The 26,469-nt window shown below is 38.6% G+C and overlaps 1 protein-coding gene across 3 annotated transcripts in view; it reads left to right on the top strand.

The window, feature by feature from the left end:
* The window catches only part of PDS5A (PDS5 cohesin associated factor A), a 159,849-nt gene that overhangs the window by 57,407 nt on the left and 75,973 nt on the right, over window positions 1–26,469 (top strand). For 2 of the 3 annotated variants that reach the window (XM_039468201.2, XM_039468202.2), the window contains exons 8-16: window positions 492–632; window positions 4,194–4,309; window positions 8,411–8,505; window positions 10,219–10,364; window positions 13,899–14,050; window positions 15,875–15,988; window positions 18,177–18,258; window positions 20,144–20,192; window positions 21,056–21,195. In XM_039468201.2, coding sequence (XP_039324135.1) covers window positions 492–632; window positions 4,194–4,309; window positions 8,411–8,505; window positions 10,219–10,364; window positions 13,899–14,050; window positions 15,875–15,988; window positions 18,177–18,258; window positions 20,144–20,192; window positions 21,056–21,195 — 1,035 coding nt within the window. The remainder of the gene's footprint in view (window positions 1–491; window positions 633–4,193; window positions 4,310–8,410; window positions 8,506–10,218; window positions 10,365–13,898; window positions 14,051–15,874; window positions 15,989–18,176; window positions 18,259–20,143; window positions 20,193–21,055; window positions 21,196–26,469) is intronic. The other variant, XM_074396027.1, reaches the window with a different exon arrangement.

Raw genomic sequence — 26,469 nt, 5'->3', positions numbered from 1 at the left:
GCAGTGAGCCAAGACTCTGCCACACTGCACTGCAACCTGGTCGATGAGTCAGACTATTTCAAAAAAAGTAAAAAAAAAATAAAAGATTTAGACTTTATAATTTTTCTCTGCTACATGGAAATTTCTCTATGAAATCCTCTGTAATTAATGAACTACGCAAACTAATTGTTTTTAATGAAAACAAAGATTCCTAGAAATGTCCGTATTTGAAATACAGCCAACAAACTATTCTTTTTTTTTTTTTGCTTTTTTCCTTGTAACATTTATGATTTGATATTATTAGGAAATTATTTCTTCTGCTGTTCAGATGACTGTCCTATATGTTAATAATTCACACACCTATTTGTATGACCTTCAATTGTTTTTTTTTTTTTAAAAAAGGCATATGCCACTGTGCCTGTGTGAATTACTAAAATTCACATTTATAAAAAATATATCCATGTTTTAAAATGAACTGGATATTTTATTTTTGTTTTTAATATCTCCTGTAGTTTTTCAATCAAGTCCTGGTGCTGGGAAGATCATCAGTAAGTGATTTGTCAGAACATGTATTTGATCTGATTCAGGAACTTTTTGCTATAGATCCTCATTTATTATTATCTGTCATGCCACAGCTTGAATTCAAACTAAAGGTAAGATTGACCAATTTTTTAAAATTATTATTTTCTTCTTTATTTCTAGAGCAGGTACAATGTAAAATTGACCAATTTTCAAGCCCTTTAAACTTTCCAGGAAAAAACATATATTGTGTAATTTTTAACTGTAGAAGAAGTATGACTTGAGTTTATCTTTCTATAGTTAGTTAAGGTTTATATTTTGAATCACTTGAATAAAACAGTATCTGTTACCTGGGTGATAGAATTTAATTATAAAATTACAATTAATTGTTAAATATGTACTGGTAATCACAGTGGCACAAGCAATAGATAGGAAGAATGACATTGTCTTAGAAATTTATAGTACACAGTGGTTTTCTTGTTTTGTTTTTTTTTGTTTTGTTTTTCTTTTTGTATGCTTTTTTTTTTTTACCCAGGCTGGAGTGCAATGGCACGATCTCGGCTCACCGCAACCTCCGCCTCCTGGGTTCAGGCAATTCTCCTGCCTCAGCCTCTTGAGTAGCTGGGATTACAGGCACGCACCACCATGCCCAGCTAATTTTTTGTATTTTTAGTAGAGACGGGGTTTCACCATGTTGACCAGGACGGTCTCGATCTCTTGACCTCGTGATCCACCCGCCTTGGCCTCCCAAAGTGCTGGGATTACAGGCTTGAGCCACCCCGCCCGGCTTTTGTATGCTTTTTAAGATGGTATCTCACTCTGTCGCCAGGCTTGAGTGCAGTAGTGCAATCTTGGCACACTGCAACCTCCGCCTCATGGGTTCAAGCAATTCTCCTGCCTCAACCTCCTGAGTAGCTGGGACTACAGGTACATGCCACCACGCCCAGCTAATTTTTGTATTTTTAGTAGAGTCTGAGTTTACCATGTTGGCTGGAATGGTCTCAATCTCTTGACCTGGTGATCTGCCCGCCTCAACCTCCCAAAGTACAGCCGTGAGCCACCGCACCTGGCCTATACATTGGTATTAAATGGTATTCATTATTAAGTAGATGTTTTAGAACATCAAAAGATTTTAAATGGAATCCTCATATGGTATTGATTAAAACTTTAGGACCTTTTCATGGTAAGATTAACGACAAATTTTACTGTCCTAAAAATAGTGTATCTGTTTTTTATAGACAACTGAGCAAGGAATTCATAATTCTCACCCCTCTGCTATTTGTAAAAGTTTACTACTGCCTTGAACTCTTGGGCTCAAATGATCCTGCCATCTGAGTCTCTCTCTTTTTTTGGCGGGGTGGTGGCGGGGCGGGGGTGGGGTTGAGAGGGATTCTCACTACGTTGCCCAGGTTGATCTCAAATTCCTGGCCTCATGCAATTCTCTTGCCTTGGCCTCACAAATTACTGGGATTATAGGCACGAGTCATTGAGCCTAGTCAAGGAATATGTTTTGACTTTCATAAATAGCAGAAGGGAGAGTTTTCAGTTAGTTTTATTTCTGTAGTTTATAGATGTGACATGTCACCTCGTTTGACATAATCACTGATCTAGTAAAATAGTTAATTGCAATTAGAATAAAATTTCCATGTATTCTGTTGTTTCATATTTAGGGAATAGATTACTTTTTCTTTAAGAAGTAAGTCATTTTGGCTAACAAATTGAACTTATTAGAAGATTGTGCTACTCTGCATTATTGTCACTTTGCTTGAGAAAAATTTTGTCAAAGAAAATCAGGCTGGGTGAAGTGCAGTGGCTCATACCAATAATCTCAGCATTTTGGGAGGCATAGATAAGCAGATCTCTTGAGCCCAGTAGTTTGAGACCAGCTTGGACAATATGGTGACATCCCTTCACTACAAAAATCACAGAAATTAGCTGAGTATACTGGCACATGCCTGTAGTCCCAGCTACTGAGGAGGCTGAGGTGGGAGGATGGCTTGAGCCTGGAAGCTGGAGGTTATAGTGAACCAAGATCGCACCACTGTACTCTAACCTGAGTGATCGAGCCAGATCTTGTCTCACACACACAAAAAAGGAGAGAAAATCAGGCGGGGTATCATACCTCATGTACATTTAACCCCAGCATTTTGGGAGGCTGACGTGAAAGACTTGCTTGAGGCCAACAGACCAACCTGGTGAGAATCTGTTTCTACAGAAAAGTGAAAAATTAGCTAGGTGTGGTAATGCACACCTGTGTGCCCAGCTACTTAGGAGGCTATGGTGGGAGGATCACTTGAGCCCAGGAGTTCAAGGCTGCAGTGAGCCATGATCATGCCACTGCACTCCAGCCTGGGCAACAGAGCAAGACTCTGCCTCTTTAACAGAGACAATGACTTTTGTCATTTATAATTAAAATAGTTAATACTTGATGCAATTTTCATTTTTACATTAGTTAAGTGTGCCTGTTTTCCCCACAAAACCACTGTTGTTGATAGTTAAAACATTCATGAAGAAAATATTTTATCCCATGGTCTTTATTTTTCTATTTTTACCTCTTTCCCAAACGGATTTGTTTATTGGATATCTGGTATTACTTTTGCCACACATTGTATTTGAACACCTAAAAAAAATTAGCAGTTGCTTTTAGATTCTGTGTTTGTTTTCCTAGTGAATATAATTTTTGAAAAGAAGTTTTACACACCATATGGTTTCAGAATAACTTATTTTATATAAAACATGGCATCACTACTGAAACTGCAACAGAATTTTTATCGCATATACTATTTCAGGATAAGAAAATAAGAGAATCTTGCTAGAAAACAATGAAGTTTTGCTCTTTTGTAGTGTATAATTCAGCTGACCTTCAGATTGTGTTGTAATTTTGCACTGCTCTTAAAATGAGTTTTCATGAATCATGAAATTCTTTTTTTTTTTTTTTTTTTTTTTGAGACGGAGTTTCGCTCTTGTTACCCAGGCTGGAGTGCAGTGGCGCAATCTCGGCTCACCGCAACCTCTGCCTCCTGGGTTCAGGCAATTCTCCTGCCTCAGCCTCCTGAGTAGCTGGGATTGCAGGCTTGTACCACCATGCCCAGCTAATTTTTTGTACTTTTAGTAGAGACGGGGTTTCACCATGTTGACCAGGACGGTCTCGATCTCTTGACCTTGTGATCCACCCGCCTCGGCCTCCCGAAGTGCTGGGATTACAGGCTTGAGCCACCGTGCCTGGCCCGAATCATGAAATTCCATAGTGTTCTCCAGTCAGTAGGGGATCCTTCATTAAAACTTTGTATATCAAAACCATATGTTGGAACTTAAATTGCAGATTTCCTATAAAGTAAGCTTATTAGTTAGGGTGGTAATTGTAGCTTTGTCCTTCATAGAAGTTTTTATAGGGTTCTTAATGTTAGAAGTGAATGATAGGTTTGTACAATGTCTATAACCAATGTGTAGAATGCAATTAATCAGTGAAGTAGGCATAAATTAGCAGTTGGCAGGGTGTGAAACAAGAGTGAAAAACCCAGACGCTCTAACATGAAATCAAATCAATTTCTGCATAGTAAATGAGAACACATGATATTTTAAACTCACAGTTATAAGCAGAAATATGAAATTGTATCTTCTTGAGAATGTTTCAAGATATTTTCTGTAATCTGATGACTAAAGCTCAGGCTTCACTTTCTGTTTTCTCTTCTTAGAGCAATGATGGAGAAGAGCGATTAGCTGTTGTTCGACTTCTAGCTAAATTGTTTGGTTCCAAAGATTCTGATTTGGCGACACAGAATCGTCCTCTTTGGCAATGTTTTCTTGGACGGTAAGAGAACATGTATTTCTGAAGTTTATATTTTGGAGAATAGTCAGTAAGGTGTAGTCCACTTGATTAAAACTATACATATCAAAACTTTGACTGATATATGTTTGGTTTCATTGTTGCCATCCTTATGGAATAAATTTTAGGAAAAATTTTGTATGAAGAAAGCTTAATGTTTTATCTGCATGACACTTTGTGTTAATATAATGTCATGGCCAGGCGCAGTGGCTCATGCCTGTAATCTCAAACCTTTGGGAGGCTGAAGCAGGCAGATCACTTGAGGTCAGGAGTTCAGGAAACCAGTCTGACCATCATGGTGTCTCTATACTAAAAATTCAAAAATTAACCAGGTTTGGTGACGATGCCTGTAACTGCAGCTACTCTGGAGGCTGAGGCAGGAGAATCCTTGCACCCGAGAGGCGGAGGTTGCAGTGAGTCAAGATCAAGCCACTGCACTCCAGCCTGTGAGACAGAGTGAGCCTTTGTCTCAAAAAAAAAAAAAAGAAAAAGAAAAAAAGAAAAGAAAGTAATTAGAATAAATAGCATTGCTGGATATTCTAAGTCTTTTTTTTTTTTTTTTTTTTTGAGACAGTGTTGCTCTATTGCCAGGCACCAGGCTGGAGTTCAGTGGCGCAATCTCAGCTCACTGCAATCTCTGCTTCCTGGGTTCAACCAATTCTCCTGCCTCAGCCTCCTGAGTACCTGGGACTGCAGGTGCGTGCCACCACGCCCAGCTAATTTTTGTATTTTTTAGTGGAGACGAGGTTTCACCATGTTGGCTAGAATGGTCTTGGATCTCTTGACCTCATGATCCGCCTGCCTCAGCCTCCCAAAGTGCTGGGATTACAGGTGTGAGCCACCAGGCCCAGCTGATATTCTAAGTCTTGAGATTTTTATTTATTTATTTATTTTTTTGAGACGGAGTTTTGCTCTTGTTACCCAGGCTGGAGTGCAATGGCGTGATCTCGGCTCACCACAACCTCCGCCTCCTGGGTTCAGGCAATTCTCCTGCCTCAGCCTCCCGAGTAGCTGGAGTTACAGGCACGTGCCACCATGCCCAGCTAATTTTTTGCACCTTTAGTAGAGACGGGCTTTCACCATGTTGACCAGGATGGTCTCGATCTCTTGACCTCGTGATCCACCCGCCTTGGCCTCCCAAAGTGCTGGGATTACAGGCGTGAGCCACCGCACCCGGCCGTCTTGAGATTTTTAAATCATGAAACTGAATACATACTCATCGAATTTTAAGAACTTGTGCCATTTGTCAGCTTACCAACTTTTCCATTTATTCATGCTTGTCTTTTGGGTCTGTAACTTACCTGCACACATTGTATAATGTGTTTTAACTAGTTTGGTGTAATTTTATGATTTTTAAATGGAAAATGTTGTGCTTAGTTTTTTTGTTTTGTTTTTTGTTATTGTTGTTTGTTGTTGTTTTTGAGCCAGAGTGTCGCTCTGTAACCCAGGCTGTAGTGCAGTGGCTCAGTCTCAGCTCACTGCAACTTCTGCCTCCTGGGTTCAAGCAATTCTCCTGCCTCAGCCTCCCAAGTAGCTGGGACTGCAGGCACCTACCACCACCACTTGACTAATTTTTGTATTTTTAGTAGAGACGGGGTTTCACCATGTTGGCCAGGCTGGTCTCCAACTCCTGACCTCAGGTGATCCACCCACCTTGACCTTCCAAAGTGCTGGGATAATAAGTGTGAGCCACCATGCCCAGCCAACTCAGGTAGTTTTTAATGTTTCTTCTCAAGAGCTTAGAGTGACTGAATTCTATTTGGCTTGGTAGTAGTGTTGACAAATTTATGAAATGTATTAAATTCCCCCTTGTATTCCATTTACCTGTTTTGCTTCAAAAGCTGATTATAAAGTAGATATTTACTATTAATATTCTGGAGGCATTTCAGACTCCCCATTGTTTAGTTCAACTGATTTAGAAGTTGGTGCCAGAATTTTTCTTGAAGTAAATTCACCATGATAGTTGTCTTACTAATCCTAGGTTCTGAGACATCTGACAATGCTATAATGCTATCTTAGCAGTTACTTGTCCAGAACACGCCATTCTGAAGGTCTTAGTAGAATAAATGCTGAATATTTGAATAACTAAATATGTGACACATGAGAATTTTGAGTGGTGGGAATGGTGAGAATTTTGAATGGTGGGAATCATTTTGCTTAAATGATTTACAATAAATATTTGATATTCATCCTGTGATAGGGAATTCCCAGGATAGACATCAAATATTCTTATAAAAATGAAATCACCCATAAGAGGTTTCTGACAGTTGTTATTTTACATTCACTGCTAACTTGTAGTAATGTCTCTGATTCTGCAGCATTATTTTCTGTAATTATAGCATTAAGTGTTTTGATATTTTGTAATTACTTGATCATTAATAAATGTATAATTTTTCTCTTATTAATGCATGAAAATTATATCTGGGTAATAAAGTAGGAGCTCGTAGATATTAAGACATTTATTTAAAAACTTTTGTTTACTTGGTTATTTTATGAGATTATTTCAAAAATAAAAATATTTCCAGCTATTTCAGATCATATTATTCATCAATCAGTCTATTTTAAATTTAAGAGTTCCTTACCTTATCTTTAACATGTGCAGCTTTGAGTTTAGGTATTACGTTTCATGTTAATTGAATTCCTATAGTATACTAGACCTTAAAAGAGCATTGTAAGCTGGGTGCAGTGGCTCATATCTGTAATCTTAGCACTTTGGGAGGCCGAGGTGGGCAGATTGCTTGAGGCCAGGAGTTCGAGACTAGCCTGGCCAACATAGTGAAACCCTATCTCTACTAAAAATACAAAAATTAGCAGGGCATGTTGGTGTGCACCTATAATCCCAGCTTCATGGGAGGCTGAGGCTTGAGAATTGCTTAAACCTGGGAGGCGGAGGTTGCAGTGAGCAGAGATCACATCATTACACTCCAGCCTGGGTGACAGAGCAAGGCTCTGTCTCAACAAAAAAAAAGCAAACATTATAATACTAGTTGGTGCTGGCAAAAAGAAACTTATGTGGTAAGGCAGTGTAACACATTTTTTGTTTTTTGGGTTTTTTTGAGATGAAGTCTCACTCTGTCGCCCAGGCTGGAGTGCAGTGGCGTTCTCTCTCCTCATTGTAACCTCTGTCTCCTGGGTTCAAGCGATTCTCCTGCCTCAGGCTCCCAAGTATTTGGGATTACAGGTACCCTCCACCACACCCAGCTAGTGACACACATTTTCTGCACTCATCTTTGAACTTCTGGATCTGCTTTTTATATATGGTTTGCTTTTTTACCTCAAGTTCCCCAGTGTTTGTCTCATACAAATCTTTTGTCTTGTTTTGTTTTGAGACAGGGTCTGTTACCCAGGTTGGAGTGCAGTGGCACAATTATGGCTCATTGCAGCCTTGACCTCCTGGGCTCATGCACTCCTTCCACCTCAACCTCCCTAGAAGCTGAGACATCAGGGGAATGCCTCCACACCCAGCTAATTTTTGTGTTCTTTGCTGTGTTTTCAAGACTGATCTTGAACTCCTGAGCACAAGCAATCCACTCACTTCAGCTTCTTGAGTAGTAGCTGGGACTACAGGGGCATGCCACCATGGCTGCCTAATTTTTGTATTTTTTGTAGAGGCAAGGTTTTACCATGTTTCCAAGACTGGTCTTGAACTCCTGGGTGCAAGCAGTCCACCTGTCTCCGCCTCCCAAAGTGCTATGATTACAGGTGTCAGCCACCGGGCTTGGAATCTCCTATAAACTTACTCTTCAAGCAGATTTTGTGTGTTTTGAATATTTTTTATTTTGTAGATAATATTAAGCGCTCAGATTTTAGCTCCATAAAGCATGTAGTTTGGGTTGAGGTATGTGTTTGTTTATACCATTTGTTTGTTTTAGCATGGTAAAGAAATTCTGTTTGTTAAAATATATTAATGAAATTGTGTCTTTTCACCTTATAGTGTGCTTTATATTCTTTCTTCAGAATACCTTAACTCATAACAAATTTCTAATCAGTAACTGTTGCTATTTGTAAGCATTTTCATGTTAGATATACCTCCTTTGAGAATTATTTTGCCTTACAATTAATATTTAGCAATCTTTTTCTATGTAGATTTAATGACATTCATGTTCCTGTGAGATTAGAAAGTGTGAAATTTGCCAGTCATTGTTTAATGAATCACCCAGATTTAGCAAAGGATCTCACAGGTAAGCTAGCTGGTTTATTATAAATATTAGCATAATCACTCAACTATATTGTAGATGTTGCTTGTGACCTAACTTCACTTTCCAGATAGGTTTTTACTCTGGTATGGTCTCAGGTTTTCATTTGTTGTGCACTAAGAAATGATTTCATGTTCATGTAATAAAATTACATTTAAAATCTTTTTATTTATTTATTTTAAGAGACAGGCTCTCACTCCTGGGCTCAAGTGATCTCTCACTTTGGCCTCCTGAGTATTACAGGCAGGTGCCACAATGAATGCCTAGCTTAAAATCTTCATATTTTAATCCTTTGAAATTTTTTGAGAAACATAATTTAAGGAAGTAACGTATTTCCCAAGACATTGGATTTGGGTAGAAATCATCATGTTTATATAATTAAATATAGTAGCATTTAATAGCAAGTAAGAATGTGATTATCTTCTGCAGTAGACTAGAATTCTTCGCTCTTCTGAACCTAAAGCATTTAAATCTACCTATTTGGTAGCAGCACATAAATGATTTCTGTCAATTGGCTGTTATTTACCAAAAAGAACAGGGGAAATAACATTTTCTTTGTTTAGATTTAGTTTGTATTATAAATTACTTAAGAATTTTTAAAGAGTCTCAAAAATATTCCAGATTTTATATTGTATAATTTGCAGGTATGTGCCTATCACCTAAATTCCTGTAAACATTTTCACTGTTTTTCTTTTAAGACTTTTTATTTGTAACTAAAATTCAAACTGACATAGATACTGCATTGTCAGTTGACTTTTCTAGGATAACTGATGAAAATACATTATTAAATGTAACTATGGGCATAGTGGCTCACGACAGTAATCCCTGAACATTGGGAGGCCAGAGTGGGTGGATCACTTGATGCCAGGAGTTCAAGATCAGCCTGGCCAACATGGTGAAACCCCGTCTCCACTAAAAATATAAAAATCAACCAGGCATGGTGGCAGATGCCTGTAGTCTCAACTACTCTGGAGGCTGAGTCATGAGAATTGCTTGAAACCCTGAGTAGCGGAGGTTGTAGTGCACTGATGTCACTCTGATGCACTCCAGCCTGGGTGACAGAGTGAAATTCTGTTTCAAAAAAGAAAAAAGATGTAACTATGAAGTTTTTATTTTATTATTTATTTTTCTTTTCTTTTTTTCTTTTTTAGTGAGAAAGTGCCAGCGGAGAAATTTTTATTTTATTTTATTTGTTTTTTGATACAGGGCCTCACTCTTACCGAGACTAGAGTGCAGTGATGTGATAATCGGCTTACTGCAGCCTTGACTTCTGGGCTCAAGTGATCCTCCTTAGCATCCCAAGTAGCTGGCACTGCAGGGGTGGGCCACAACACCTCTGGCTAATGAGTTTTGTTTCTTAATTTTGATAGAGATGGGGTTTCGCCATGTTGAATAAGCTGGTCTGAACTCTTGAGCTTGTGTGATCTGCCTGCCTCAGCCTCCCAAAGTGCTGGTATTACAGTTGTGAGCCACTATACCTGGCCAACTTTAGAGTTTTAAGTGCAGTTTTGTGATTACAGTAGAGTACTGTTGCTGTAAAAATAACGTAATTTAATTTCATGCCATATTTTACCAACATTGCTTTAGTATGGACAAAAACCTTCATGTATTTCTGTTCTATTCTGCTGTTCTGAATCATGACAAATTACCTAAATTATATAGCTAACATTTGGCCTAAGTTTTTTTCTGTTATTACAGAATATTTAAAGGTTAGATCACATGATCCAGAAGAAGCTATTCGTCATGATGTCATTGTTACTATTATAACAGCGGCCAAGAGAGACCTGGCCTTAGTAAATGATCAGCTGCTTGGCTTTGTAAGGGAAAGAACACTGGATAAACGGGTAAAATCTGAGGCATTTTATTCTTATGTAATTTACTGTGTTTAAATTGCTAAATACAATTGGTGTCATTTTCTATTAAATTTAGTGTCTTTCTGTGTGAAAATCAAATTAACAATGATAAAGAGCTCCTAATTTGTGTGTCTCCTGTATATCTTTTAATTATCCTTATGAATAGATACATTGGATTCTATAGCTTTTGAGATCTTAAGCATGGGTTTTTTTTCTAGCATACCTTTGTAAGAGAACCACTAAGTTAATCAAGATTTTACCTTTTTACTTACATGATGAGTTTCAGAAGAATAGCAATTGATTGTCTACTCTTATAGTTAACATTTTCAAATATGATTTTCTTGTATAACTTAGCTAGGTCTGTCATTCATTGAACTAAAGAATATCACTTCCTTAGAAAGTGATGTTTACATGTTAATAACCCAAGCTAAGGACAATAGTGATGGTTATGTGTTTAGTTATTTTTCCTGTGATTTTCTCCATTTGAGGCAGTTAAAAACAGATTGATAAGGAAAAATAGTGCTAAGAACACTACTAAGGAATAAGGTCAGCTATAAACAAGAGAAAGAAGTGTAAAGCAGGCTGATTAGGTATCTTTCTAACATGTTTCATGATTGCCTTGCAACATGCTATTATTTTATTAGAGTTGTAGTTGAAAATTACTTTCCTCTGCAACTGAATATTATAATTTCAGGGCAGAAAAATAATTGGTTGTGATTTTACAATATAGCAAGAGGCATTCTTTAATTTTTAACTTTTAAAATTGTTATAGGATGTACATGTTTAAAAAAAGGTGGATACCTTTTTAACTTGTTCAACAGTGTTAGTAATTCTAACTGAAGATTTCTTTTCCCTTGGCTTTAGTTTAAATGAAATGACTCTCCCCCTAGTGGTTATTTGGCATTCTTCCTTTCCCCCTTTAAAAAAAAATTTCACTACTATTAAAGTTTTTTCATAGTTTAAGAAAGTTGAACAAATGAATCTATCTTAACTGAAACTGTACGATATTTTCTGACCTGGATTTTAGTTTAATAAATTAGATGACCTTGCTTATAGCCTTTCTGGAAAAAAATTATTTTTTCTCTAGAAATTGGGAACAGGATTTAATCTTAAGATTTTATTGTTCATTTTTTTTTTTTAATTTCATGTAAGAAATGTAAAAAGACTTTTGCTAACCTGTTATATAGGAACAAAGTTTTATTCCATCTAATAAGTGGCCTAAAAATGAGAAAATGTTAACAAAAAAATTAAAAAGAACTGTTGACTTAAATATACCAAAGATAATATACTCCCACACACCCCTCTTTTTTAGAGGTGGCGTATTACTATGTTACGCAGGCTGAACTTGAACTCTTGAATCAGAGTGATCTTCTTGCTTCATTCTCCTGAACAGCTGGTACTACAGGCACCCACCACCACACTCAGCTTCTTTTTCCTTTTTTTTTTTTTTTAAACACAGATATCTTTTTTCACTATTACTTTTCTTAACATCTTCTGATGGTCCTCATTCTAAATTTTCATGGTCTCTTTTCTTGTCTCTTCTCTCACAACCTTTCTTTCCTACCCTATTAAACATTCCCAACCTCTAAAAGTCTCACAGAGTCTTCTGCTAACTAGATAAATCATTTGCCTTTTAGGTTTGCAATGTAAGTAAATTCATTTACGGTGATCACTAAGTTCCTTTTTTTTGAGACAGGGTCTCATTCTTTGTTGCCTAGGCTAGGGTGAAGTGGTGTAATCTTGGCTCACTGCAACCTCCTCTTCCCAGGCTCAAGTGATCATCCCACCTCAGTCTCCCAGGTAGCTGGGACTACAGGTGTGCGCCACTACACTTGGCTAATTTTTGTATTTTTGGTAGAGATGGGGTTTCACCGTGTTGCCCAAGCTGGTCTTGAACTCCTGGGCTCAAGGAATCTGCCTGCCTCAACCTCCGCCTCCCAGAGTGCTGGGATTACAGGCTTGAGCCTCTTCTGTCTTTTGGGAGCTCTTTAATTTGATGTTGGAATTCCTGGACTGATAGTTTAATTTTTTAATCTTTTTTTTTTTACTTCATTTACATTTTTAATTTCCAGAAGCACCTCTCCTTATCTAATTTTTCTTCATTTTTTTCTTTTTAAATCAGTTTCCTCAGATTGAATCATTAATTTTTCTATATTACTTTCTTTTTCTGCCTCCTTTCTCTTTTTTCTTCCCTCCTTTACTTCCTTTTCTTCTTCGGTGCTTCTTTCTTCCCTCCTTTCCTCCCTGCCTCTCTCCCTACCTTCCTTCCTTTCTTCCTCAGAGGAACTGAGTCGTATTTTATGGTGTAAAATCTTACCTCCCTGAGAATATTTGAAAGTTTTCTTCTATTGCCTGTATTACCTCTGTTTGCACTAAGTCCTATTTTCTTCCTCTGGCCTGTTTGTTTTGGTCCCTTTCTTTACTGTTGAAACCTTTCCCCAAAGGTCTGATGATGCTTGAATTTTTTTTTTTTTTTTTGAGATAGAGTGTCACTCTGTGGCCCAGGCTGGAGTGCAGTGGTGCAATCTCGGCTCACTGTGATCTCCACCTCCTGGGTTCAAGTGATTGCCCTGCCTCAACTTCCTGAGTAGCTGGAATTACGGACTCATGCCACCATGCTCAGCTAATTTTTGTATTTTTAGTAGAGATGGGGTTTCAGCATGTTGACAAGGCTGTTCTTGAACTCATGACTTCAGGTGATCCACCTGCTTTGGCCTCTCGAGGTGCTAAGATTACAGGTGTGAGCCACTGTGCCCGCCCTTGTCAAATTTTTAACTAAATCACTGCACAGCTGTTTGGAAGCTCTGTGTGAGTGGGCAGGTCTTGTCAGCTTGGTGAGCTTGTTTTTAGATTCACTGGGTAGTCAGCCAGCTCAACTCTTAGATTCACTACAATTTTAGATTCACTGAGTAGTCAGTTCCCCAACTCCTGAGCTCAAGCGATCCACCTGCCTTAGCCTCCCACAGTGCTGAGATTACAGGCGTGAGCCACTGTGCCCGGCCCAGAATTCTTGATAGTCAACTTTGTTCTTATCCTAAGTTAACATCTAAAGGGATGTAACTGGCAAATAAAACATTCCAGATAATAGGGCTTTTGTTTGCAAGGGGAATTGTAATCACTTCTAAAACTTGGTGAATTTTCTTTCAGTATCAAATGAAATCTCCCTTAAGATTATTACTGAGTTTCAAGGAAAATAAAAAATCAGTAACGTGTCACTCTAGCTACTCAGGATGCTAAGGCAGGAGGATCACTTTAACCCAGAAATTTGAGACCAGCCTAGGCAACATAACGAAACCCCATTTGTTTAAAAAGAGAAAGGTAGATCATTTAGCAATATTTGCATTGGAAAATTTCTAAATAGGAACAGATTTAAAATTGTTTTTAAAGCCTCTTGTGAGAAGAAATACTTTGCCTGTTTATAAAGATACACATAAGACTGTACAACCTAATGAAGCCAAGGCAATCTTAAGAGATTAGTACAAAGTTTTGGTATCTTGCTCATCTAATTAATTTTATGCTTTTTAGTGGCGAGTAAGAAAAGAAGCTATGATGGGTCTGGCTCAGCTTTATAAGAAATACTGTCTTCATGGTGAAGCAGGAAAGGAAGCTGCAGAGAAAGTCAGCTGGATAAAGGACAAACTTTTGCATATTTATTATCAAAACAGCATTGACGACAAGTGAGTTTAATATGTTGATAGAATGGTTGAGTATAAAACTACTTTTAAAAATGTCTTTAATATTTAAGTAACTTATTTTTATGTCTTAACTTAATTCAACTTGATTAATAGTTCACAAGTTTAGAGATAACTTTTTACATTTTTTTAAATCTTATGTTTAAACAAGACTCTCTATGATTATAAGGTAGCCTTATAATAGTGAAATAGGCATTGTCTTTTGAGTCAGAACTAAGACCAAATGTTCACTCTGCCCTTTATTAGATGTGTACTCTTACACAGGTTCATTAACTTCTTGTGCACTTCAGTTTTACATAAAAAGCAAAAATAATCCCTTTCCTACAGGATTGTCATATAGATTAAATAATGAACCTAAAGCATCCTAGCCCAATATGTGGCAATAGAGCACTATTCAATTAACTGCTAGTTACTTTCCTTTTGACACCACCACCAATAGAGGAATTACTAACTTGTTTTCATTTTCTGAATATTACTTATAATTTTTTATTGGAGGCCGGGTGTGGTGGCTCACATCTGTAATCCCAGCACTTTGGGAGGCTGAGGTGGGAGGATCACAAGGTCAGGAGTTCTAGACCAGCCTGGCCAATATGATGAACCTGGTCTCTACTAAAAATACAAAAAAATTAGCCGGGTGTGGTGGCGCCTGCCTATAATCCCAGCTACTCGGAGGCTGAGGTAGGGGAATCGCTTGAACCCAGGAGGTGGAGGTTGCAGTGAGTCAAGATCTTGCCATTGCACTCCAGCCTGGGTGACAGAGTGAGACCCAATCTCAAAAAATAATAATAATAATTCTATATTGGATCATACTAATGATACTTGGTTTGTGCAAAATAGTTTCCAATGTTTTGTTTAATTAGACTGACTTCTTCAGCATCACTGGATGTGTATTTGTTAGTGAAGAGACCTCGTATATTCATAATCCAGTAATACTGAATGATAGATACAAGCAATAGATACTAGCAAGAAGGATATCCCAATATTGGTAAGGAATTTAGATTGTGGAGAGAAGAAAGATGAAATGTACACAGGAAAATCTGTATTTTCAGGAAGTGATATAAAGGAAGATTCCCTGTTTTTAACTGTGACAACATGGGAAATGGACCAAATGATAATCAGAGGAAATTAATGAGTTTCTTAATAATTAGCTGTAGTGCAGATCATAGCTTTATATGTTGCATTAATGAGTTTGCTATTGCTGTAGACTGCTGAAGAGTAGGGGGAACAGCCTGTCACTATGTGTTTAGGAATAGCATTTAACTCTTCTGGAACAAATGTTTTACGCCAACAAATTATAAAGCCACATATAGTAACCATGTCTCTAAAGTTAAATTGTACTGAAAGTTTTCCAAGGAAGGAACTCATTGTAAACTTATATCTTCCATTGTATGTACACACATAGCTACTATCTTGATACTGTATCTTGGCACAAAATGGTTAAAACTTTAAATATTGGCTGGGCGAGGTGCCTCATGCACATAATCTTAGCACTTGGGTGTGTGGATTGCCTGAGCTCAGGACTTCCAGATCAGCCTTGGCAACATAGGTACACTTTGTCTCTACAAAAACTATAAAAATTAGCCGGGCATGGTCACACCCGCCTGTAGTCCTACCTACTGGGAAGTCTGAGGTGGGAGATAATTTGAACATGTGAGGTAGAGGTTGCAGTGAGCCAAGATGACACCAGTGTACTCTAGTCTGGGCAACAGAGCAAGACCCTACTTAAAAAAAAAAAAAAAAAAAAGCTATTGCTTTTTAAAAATAGAATAATTGTGTTACTTAGTTGTTGTTGTTGTTGTTATTTCATAGACTGTTGGTAGAGAAAATCTTTGCTCAGTATCTTGTCCCGCACAACCTGGAAACAGAAGAGAGAATGAAATGCTTGTATTACTTATATGCTAGTTTGGATCCAAATGCTGTAAAGTAAGTTACTTTTCAAATAACTGCTGTATTTCCAAAAGATTTCATAAAATAACTTTATCTTATCTAATTAATTGTTATTGGTTGGATTGTTGCTGCTTCTATATTTGAATCTAGAACCTCAGGTAAATATTTATAGAAAAAATACTATGATTTATGTTCAGGTCATTTAACACCAAAACTATTCTTACTCTTATATGTATAGGCACATTTGGCAGCTGGATCAATAGTAGGATAGTTTCAGGTATTCAAATAAATGAACATGTCAGAATACCTGTGACTAGTGTCTAAAACTACTGGTGCTTTATCCTATCCTTCCAAACTAAATATGAAGCCTAGTAACTGAATACTGGTTCTTTGTTGGGTGAATATATTCAGATATTCTCTATGTAGGATGGCCATGTGATTGATTATCCAACTAGATTATTTTCAGACTACAAGGGATCACTGTTGATATTTTTGCCCAGATAACCAGCATAATCAAACTGTCCCAGGCCAACCAGGATATGTGGGCATTTCACTTTAATAGATTTTTTTTTTTTTTTTTTTTTTTTTTTTTTTTTTGAGACGGAGTTTCGCTCTTGTTACCCAGGCTGGAGTGCAATGGCGTGATCTCGGCTCACCGCAACCTCCGCCTCCTGGGTTCAGGCAATTCTCCTGCCTCAGCCTCCTGAGTAGCTGGGATTACAGGCACGCGCCACCATGCCCAGCTAATTTTTTTGCATATTTAGTAGAGACGGGGTTTCACCATGTTGACCAGGATGGTCTTGATCTCTTGACCTCGTGATCCACCCGCCTCGGCCTCCCAAAGTGCTGGGATTACAGGCATGAGCCACCGCGCCCGGCGACTAATAGATTTTTTTTAAAGTAGATGTTACAGTATATACATATATCATGTTGTACGTCATAGTATATTTAATTTTTCTCAAAAATACACTATGTAAATGAGTCATTTCATTAAGAATTCTGATCTCAAGATGGAAGGATCACTTGAACCTAGAAGCTGGACCAGCCTAGGCAACATAGTGAGACTCTGTCTTAAAAAAGAGAGAAAATTCTGAGTTAGGATTTTGTTTGTTTGCCATTGCGGCTCCTTACGTGCTCCTGCTTGGTAGATTAAGACTGCGTTTTTAGGCTGGACACAGTGGCTCGCCACTGTATCTCAGCACTTCGGGAGGCTGAGGTGGGCAGATCATTTGAGGTCAGCAGTTCCAGACCAGCCTGCCCAACATGGTAAAACCCCATCTCTACTAAAAATACAAAAAAAAAAAATTGGCTGGGTGTGGTGGGACATGCCTGTAATCCCAGCTATTAGGGAGGCTGAGGCAGGATATTTGCTTGAATCCAAGAAGCAGACATTGCAGTGAGCTGAGATCATGCCATTGCGCTCCAGCCTGGGCAACAGAGTGAGACCAAAAAAAAAACAAAAACAAAAACAAAGACTGCCAGTTTTGCAGAAATTCTATAAGATACTGTTGTACCATTACTAATGCCTTTCCTGGCTTAAGGTTTTGATGTTTGTTTATATTTCAAAATAACTGACAGAGTACTTGGAGATTAGTAATTTCTCAGAGGTCATTTGGACACCTGGAAATATGGAGGGGTTTGTGATTCCCTCTGTTCCTGGAGAGAGAAAAGTCTAGAATAAACACAATAATGTAAATTTGGCATCTTGAATCTGCGTCGTTCCTAAGATACTACATTTCTCAAAATAGTCTATAGTGCTTCATGTACACTCCTTAGCCTGTATAATAGGCCTTCGTGATTTGATCTGTCTGTGGAATGCTCCAGGTTCCTTGTGCTCCACACATATGCCCTGTGCTTCAAGCATATGTGTATATATATATATATGTTTTTCACTTTGCTGTGTGTCCCCTGCACTTTGACATTTTGTATTTTCTTGTACCAGAACTTTCTGGCTACCTGTATTTGAAACATCTTTCAGTCTCTTTATTGCCTATCGATCTTTCTAAACCTCTCAAATATTTTCTCTCATAAGAAGGCTTATATTTACCATTTGTACTAAATTGTCTTAAATCGTAATAGATATATTTTGTGGTGCTTAAACTTTTAGGTAGATGTAGAAGAATGGTGTATATACACCATCCCACAAAAAAAAGTTGTAAAACCAAATATGAATAATTTCCAGTATTGTTATATAGTGTATTTTTTTATATTCCTGACTTGACAGAGCTCTCAATGAAATGTGGAAGTGTCAGAACATGCTTCGGAGTCATGTACGTGAACTATTGGATTTGCACAAGCAGCCTACAGTAGGTTCACTGTTTGTTTAAATTCATATTTTATTACAGTCATTGTTCAGATTTTCTGTAGTTCTATATAGTGAAGCAAAGAAATGTATCTCCGTTTTATTTTCCAAATGTCAGTTAAACATAATTTCTGTAGTTGGCTAAGGTAAATTTCCATTTAAAATGAATATAACAAACTATTTTTCAGTTTGAGCAAAGAAATAGTGTTTTCTAGTTTATATAAAGTTTTAAGACACTAATAGTTTATATATAGTTAATTTTCAAATAATTAGAATTAAATTTCAAGATGAAATTAAATTAAATGTCATATTTGTTTTTCACTGCATGATTCATGTTCTCTCAGTATAGAGTGAGTATCAGATATCAGTCCTATAAATATGCCAGTGGCCAACTAAAAAAGAAATTTTGCAAAGTGGGAGAAGAAAATTTTACGTTTTTAAGTGTATTCACTAGAATAGGTGTTCTTAACCAGGGGATCATATATACAGACCTCTCTGGGACACATGGATAATGGAAGAGGAGCTGGTATACTTTTTTTTTTTTTTTTTTAAATACTGGATCTTACTCTGTTGCCCAGGCTGTCACACAGTGGCATGATTATAGCTCACTGCAGCCTCGATGTCACCAGGCTGAGGCGATCCTCCCACCTTAGCCTTCTGAGTAGCTGGGACTGCAGGTGTGCTCCACCATACCCAGCTAGGTTTTGTATATTTTTGTAGAGGTGTGTTTTCACCATGTTACCCAGGCTGGTCTCAAAGCCTTGTGCTCACACAGTCTGCCTGCCTAGGCCTCTCAGAGTGCTAGGATTATTGATGTTAGACACTGCACCCAGCCTGGCAAACTTTTGAAATAAATCAACAGAGGCTCGGCATGGTGGCTCATACCTATAATCCCAGCGCTTTGGGAGGCTGATGCAGGCGGATCACCTGAGGTCAGGAGTTGGAGACCAGCCTGACCCAACATGGAGAAACCCCGTCTCTGCTAAAAATATAAAATTAGCCAGACGTAGTGGCACATGCCTGTAGTCCCAGCTACTCAGGAGGTTCAGGCAGGAGAATCACTTGAACCCAGGAGGCAGAGCTTGCAGTGAGCTGAGATCACACCATTCCAATCCAGCCTGGACAACAAGAGCGAAATTCTGTCTAAAAAAAAAATAATCAATTAATAGATAGCAAAAACATATATTTTACTAGGCATAGAGTCTCTGGTCAGATATCAATCCTGCCTTTGCAAAATTAGTCATAGATGATACATAAAGGAATGGACATGACTGTATTCCATCAAAACTATTAGCAAAAGTAGATAGCCCGTGGGGGCATGGTCTTCTAACTTTTAAACTAAATTATTCAAATATAATGTAAATTAAAACTAATAATAAAGTAATGCTGTATGGGATAGAGGAAAGGGGAGTAATTTTAGAAAGAAAGTTTTCTTGAAGGTATTTAAGTGATGGGCCACAAAATAACTAACAAAACTCTATTCCAGAAGACAAAATTTCTACTCTTTCTATTTTTACTTTTTTGTGGCATGTAGGCATGTAGTTTCACAGTAATTCTGATATGATAATTTTATATGTTAATTGCCTCATTGATCTTTTTTCAGTCTTCTGGCAATTTAACTTTCACATGAAAGTTGAATACTTGTGATTTTTAAAATACTTTCCTCCTAACATCTTTTTTCTTTCTATTTGTCTTAATAGTTGCTACTTTATAATTCCTTGTTGTTAATTTAATGTATACATGTGGTGAAACCATTTTCCATTGAGCAGGTTGTGATGAACTTTTTTTTAACTTCATGAAAAATGTACAGTAACAAGTATTGATTTTTGTTACAGAAATTTGTTAACATATATAACTAGTTTTTCTTTTGTTTCTGTTTTAAATTTCAGTCAGAGGCTAACTGTTCTGCCATGTTTGGAAAACTGATGACCATAGCAAGTGAGTATGTTTATTTACTCATTAAACATGTGATAAACATCATTACAGACAAATTATTTACCCAGTGGGACTATTGAATTAATGTTAAGTAAAATAAAAGAGTCTTCATCTTAATTTTATTTCTAAGAATCAGGCTGATTTTTTTTTTTTTTTTTTTTTTGAGACGGAGTTTTGCTCTTCTTACCCAGGCTGGAGTGAGTGCAATGGCACGATCTCGGCTCACCGCAACCTCCGCCTCCTGGGTTCAGGCAGTTCTCCTGCCTCAGCCTCCTGAGTAGCTGGGATTACAGGCACGCGCCACCACGCCCAGCTAGTTTTTTGTATTTTTAGTAGAGACGGGGTTTCACCATATTGACCAGGATGGTCTCGATCTCTCGACCTCATGATCCACCCGCCTCGGCCTCCCAAAGTGCTGGGATTACAGGCTTGAGCCACCGCGCCCGGCTTCTTTTTTTTTCTTGAGACGGAGTTTCGCTTTTGTTACCCAGGATGGAGTGCAATGGTGTGATCTTGGCTCACCATAACCTCCACCTCCTGGGTTCAGGCAATTCTCCTGCCTCAGCCTCCTGAGTAGCTGGGACTACAGGCGTGCGCCACCATGCCCAGCTAATTTTTTATATTTGTAGTAGAGATGGCGTTTCACCATGTTGACCAGGATGGTCTCGATCTCTTGACCTTGTGATCCATCCGCCTCGGCCTCCCAAAGTGTTGGGATTATAGGCGTGAGCCACCACGCCCGGCCCAGGCTGATTTTCTTTTAATGGCTCCACAATATATTTATGACACCTGTTTTTCACTTAGTAGAATAGTTTTTTTTTTTTTTTCCTTCTTCTCTAATAGTGATTTCTCTTTTAATTTTATAGAGAATTTGCCTGACCCTGGGAAAGCACAAGATTTTGTGAAGAAATTTAACCAGGTTCTCGGCGATGATGAGAAACTTCGGTCTCAACTGGAGTTATTAATCAGCCCAACCTGTTCTTGCAAACAGGCAGATGTTTGTGTGGTTAGTAAATCATGCTTTACACTTTTTCTTTAGCTTTACTTACAGAAATACGTATTTCATTAAAGCCTCTTGTACACAGAGTGATTTGTGTAAATTTAACTGAGAGTAATTATTGTTAAATTTACACAAATTTAATTGAGAGTAATTACTCTCAGTTACTCTGTTGTCAAGTTAATTCTCTATCTGCCATTCACTCTCCAGCCACATTCCAGGAAAATGCTAGAGAACTAAGCCAGGGAGATTGGTCTTAGGAATTTTACAAGATAAAGTACTTTGTACTTAGTAGACATTCATTGAGTAACTGTTAAGTATTTTCTGAATGCTTGTGTGCACACGCATTTCCTTCTTTCATGTATTAGAATGGAAACAATCCTTGTCAATAAATTAGCAGCAGTAACATTGCCATATATCTGTTTTCATTTACAGATAAAGTAAATTCCTATCTAGACTTTTGTCTTCATTCTACTCTTGAACTCGTTTCATGTAAAACAGTATTCTTGAAGCTATCAGGAGGGAAATCTTCGTTTATTCAGCTTTTTTTTTGTTTGTTTCCTGAGATAGTCTTGCTTTGTCATCCAGTCTAGAGTGCAATGTCACAGTCATAGTTCACTGTAGCCTTAAACTCCTGTACTCAAGTGATCCTGTACCTCAGCCTTCCACATAGCTAGATACTGGCACATGCATCCACATCCGACTAAGTTTTTAAAAATTTTTTTTTTTTTTTTTTGAGACGGAGTTTCGCTCTTGTTACCCAGGCTGGAGTGCAATGGCGCGATCTCAGCTCACCGCAACCTCCGTCTCCTGGGTTCAGGCAATTCTCCTGCCTCAGCCTCCTAAGCAGCTGGGATTACAGGCACGCACCACCATGCCCAGCTAATTTTTTGTATTTTTAGTAGAGACGGGGTTTCACCATGTTGACCAGGATGGTCTCGATCTCTCGACCTCGTGATCCACCCGTCTCGGCCTCCCAAAGTGCTGGGATTACAGGCTTGAGCCACCGCGCCCGGCTAGTTTTTAAAATTTTTTATAGGCCTGGCATGGTGGCTTGCACCTGTAATCCCAGCACTTTGGGAGGCTGAGGTGGGTGGATCACCTGAGGTTGGGAGTTCGAGACCAGCCTAGCCAACATGGTGAAACCCTGTCTCTACTAAAAAGATAAAAATTTACTGGGTGTGGTGGTACGTGCCAGCTACTCTGGAGGCTGAGGCAGGAGAATGCCTTGAACCCAGGAGACAGAGGTTGCAGTGAGCTGAGATCATGCCACTGCACACCAGCCTGGTGACAGAGTGAAAGTGTCTTAAAAAAATACCTTTTTTTCTTCTGTGGAAACGGGGGTCTCTATGTTTCCCAGGGTGGTCTCAAACTCTCGGCTTCAAGTGATCTTCTCACCTCAACCTCCTGAAACACTGGGATTGGTTGTGAGCCACTGTACCCAGCCTCATTATGAGAAAGTCATAGGTTTCCACCATACCATTTATTACCAATGTCATCTTTAGTAAGTAATTCAATATATTTATTTGATCCCTGTTTTGCTCATCTGTAGACTTTAATCAACCTCATAGGGTTGCTAAAAGATTCCTTTTTTTTTCTTCTCTTTTTTTCGAAATAGAGGCTATTACTGAGGCTAGAATGCAGTGATGTGATCTCAGCTCACTGCAACCGCCACCTCCCAGGTTCAGGTGATTCTCATCCCTCAGCCTCCCAAGTAGCTGAGATTATAGGCATGCACCACCCCACATGGCTAATTTTTTGTGTTTTTAGTAGAGACAGGGTTTCACTGTGTTTACCAGGCTGGTCTTGTACTCCCAACCTCAGGTGATCCACCCGCCTTGGCCTGCCAAAGTGATGGAATTACAGGTGTGAGCCACACAACCTTCTGCATTCAAGTGATCCTTCTCAGTCTCCTGAGTAACTGGGACTACAGACACATGCCACCATGCCCAGCTAATTTTTGAACTTTTTGTAGAGACAGGGAACTCCTGAGCTCAAGAAATCTGCCCTCCTTGGCCCTGAAAAGTGTTGGGATTATAGGTGTGAGCCACTACTCCCAGCGAAGAAAATTTTTAATAGGAATAAGCCAATAGAATAAAAATGTTTAATAGAAAGAAGTTAATAATAATAAGCTAATAGAATAAGGATATAAGGAAAGAAAATATTTTGTGTACACCTGTAAAATGTGTGTTTTAAGCTAAGTTTTAATGCAAAGAGTCAAGAAGCTCAAAAGAAAAAAAAAAAAAAACACCGGTACATTGGCTCACATCTGTAATCCCAGCACACTTTGGATGCCTAGGCAGGAGGATCACTTGAAGCCAGGAGTTTGAGACCAACCTGGGCAATATAGCAAGACCCTGCCTCTACAGAACACTAAAAAAACCAGCTTCATGTGGTGGTGCACGCCTATAGTCCTGCCTCCTCCAGAGGCTGAGATGGGAATATCACTGTATCACTTGAGCCTAGGAGTTTAAGCCTATAGTGACAAAGGTCACACCACTGCATTTCAGCCTGAGTGACAGAGCAAGATCCTGCCTCCAAAAGAAATTTTTTTTTTTCGCCCTCTCAACCCAGCTTTTCCCAATTCCAGGAAGAACCGGGAAGAGAAGGCCCAAAAAATTTTTGAAAAGCTTAAAAAACCTTGAAGTTTATTAAGTAAAAATATTACAAAAAGCTAAGGCTTTTTTATCTTTGAAGAAAGAAAAAATGTTTAAGTTTAGTGCTGCCTAAGTGTACAATGTTTATAGTCTACAGTAATTTCTAAAGTGTACAATAATGTCCTGTTCCTTCACATTCACTCACCACTTACTCAGTGGCTTACCCAGATCAGCTTCTAGTCTTGTAAGCTTTGTTTATGGTAAGTGCTCTATATATGTAGATGTACGGTTTTTTACCTTTTTTTTTTTTTTTTTGAGACGGAGTTTCGCTCTTGTTACCCAGGCTGGAGTGCAATGGCGCGATCTCAGCTCACCGCAACCTCCGCCTCCTGGGTTCAGGCAATTCTCCTGCCTCATCCTCCGGAGTAGCTGGGATTACAGGCACGCGCCACCATGCCCAGCTAATTTTTTGCACCTTTAGTAGAGACGGGGTTTCACCATGTTGACCAGGATGGTCTCGATCTCTTGACCTCGTGATCCACCCGCCTCGGCCTCCCAAAGTGCTGGGATTACAGGCTTGAGCCACCGCGCCCGGCGCGGTTTTTTATCTTTTATATAGCATTTTTATTATATGGTTTATGTTGTGTTTTCATCTTTTTATGTTTTTACGCTTTCTTTGTTTAGATAATGTTTAAATACACAAATACGGTGTTACAGTTCCCTGCAGTATTCAGCATAGTAACATGCTGTACAGTTTTGTAGCATAGAAGCAGTAAGATATACCATTTAGGTTTGTGTGCATGCGTTCTATGATGTTCACATGATGAAATTGCCTTAACAGCACATTTCTCAAAATCTGTCTCTACCATTGAGTGATGTGTGTGGGGGTAGGGGTATGTATTTCTCCATATATAGGGCTCTGCACTGCCCTATTGGATTTAAATAAATAATCCTTCTTAGAATATTACACATAAATGTCAAGTATTATGCTTGGGACCAGACTTATAGAGACAAATAAAAGAAACCTAATTTCAGTTTATATATGTCTAACTTTGTTCTAGAAAGTATTAGAGTTGATTAGTTTTAAAATAACTTATAAAGGATAAAGACTATAGTAGATGTTGTATGTACAAAGAGGTCTAGCTCCGTGGAACAAGTATCATTTATTCAGCATAGAGATCTGCATATACCAATAATTAGGAGGACATGGGGAGGAAACCAATTTAGGTTAGAGAAGAGTGGGCTCATCTCTCAGGGCTTGGAATGTGGGCATGCCAAATGCCCAGACTACATCAACCTTTGTACTTCTTTTTAAAATTTTATTTACTTGGTTATATTTTTCTTGTTTTGAGACAGGGTCTTTCTCTGTCACTCAGGCTAGAGTGCAATGTCACAATCTCTGCTCACTGTAACTTCTGCATCTCAGGCTCAAATGATCGTCCTGCCTTGGCCTCCCAGGTAGCTGGGACTACAGGCATGCACCATCATGCCTGAGTAATTTTTGTATTTTTAGTGGAAACAGGGTTTCACATGTTGCCCAGGCTGGTCTCAAACTCCTGGACTCAAGTGATCCCAGCCACCATGCCCAACAACCTTTGCACTTCTGAGGTGTGTAATTTGCTGAAAATGCTTAAAAGTTTCATTGACTTCTTTGGCATTTAGAATTCTAGTTCCAGAGTCCTGTGTCCTGCAGAGAATCTAGTATTATAATTAGATCATACAATGAAGTAGCTTGAAAAGGCCAGGCACGGTGGCTCACTCCTGTAGTCCCAGTACTTTGGGAAGCTGAGGTGGGCAGATCACTTGAGGTCAGGAACCAGTACGGTAGAAATGAAGACCATACAGTGTTAAGAGCATGGGTTCATGATAACTTCTTTCCTAACTCTTATATGAGCATGTGTGATTGAGCATGTTATTTAACTATATATTCTCATATGTAAAGTGAGACTTAGAATACTCTTTTTTTTTTTTTTGAGACGGAGTTTCGCTCTTGTTACCCAGGCTGGAGTGCAATGGCACGATCTCGGCTCACTGCAACCTCCGCCTCCTGGGCTCAGGCAATTCTCCTGCCTCAGCCTCCTGAGTAGCTGGGATTACAGGCACACGCCACCACGCCCAGCTAATTTTTTGTATTTTTAGTAGAGACGGGGTTTCACCATGTTGACCAGGATGGTCTCGATCTCTCGACCTCGTGATCCACCCGCCTCGGCCTTCCAAAGTGCTGGGATTACAGGCTTGAGCCACCGCGCCCGGCTTAGAATACTCTTTAGACACATGAAATGACCTCTATTAGAGTACCTCTATGAGTTTGTCCTCCCCCCCATTACTGAATATTATTTACATATTTTCAATGATAACCCCATTCCTGTTCTGATAAAAAAGAATAAAGAAAAATATGCAACCATAAAATTTAGTTTCTCTCATTCTGTGTAGCTTTCACTCCATCCTTGAGAGTTCCTTCTCTGTACCCTAATGTGTATTTATCACTACCTCTTTATTTTTGTAAATTACAATCATATCTCACTTCTCAAGAGGTAGATATTACTTGGTAAGAGAGTTAGTAGCATATAAATCTAGTATTTTCCTTCCTCTTTGTCCAAGTTCCATTTCTGAAACATCTTAGCAAAAGTACTTTGAGCAAAGATTATCAACAGAGACATGTGTATTTGTATATGGGGTGGGGGAT

This window comes from Saimiri boliviensis, chromosome 3, assembly GCF_048565385.1.
Source record: "Saimiri boliviensis isolate mSaiBol1 chromosome 3, mSaiBol1.pri, whole genome shotgun sequence".
Lineage (NCBI taxonomy): Eukaryota > Metazoa > Chordata > Mammalia > Primates > Cebidae > Saimiri > Saimiri boliviensis.
Note: the sequence above shows the minus strand (reverse complement) of the source record. Positions and strands in the feature narration are given on the sequence as shown.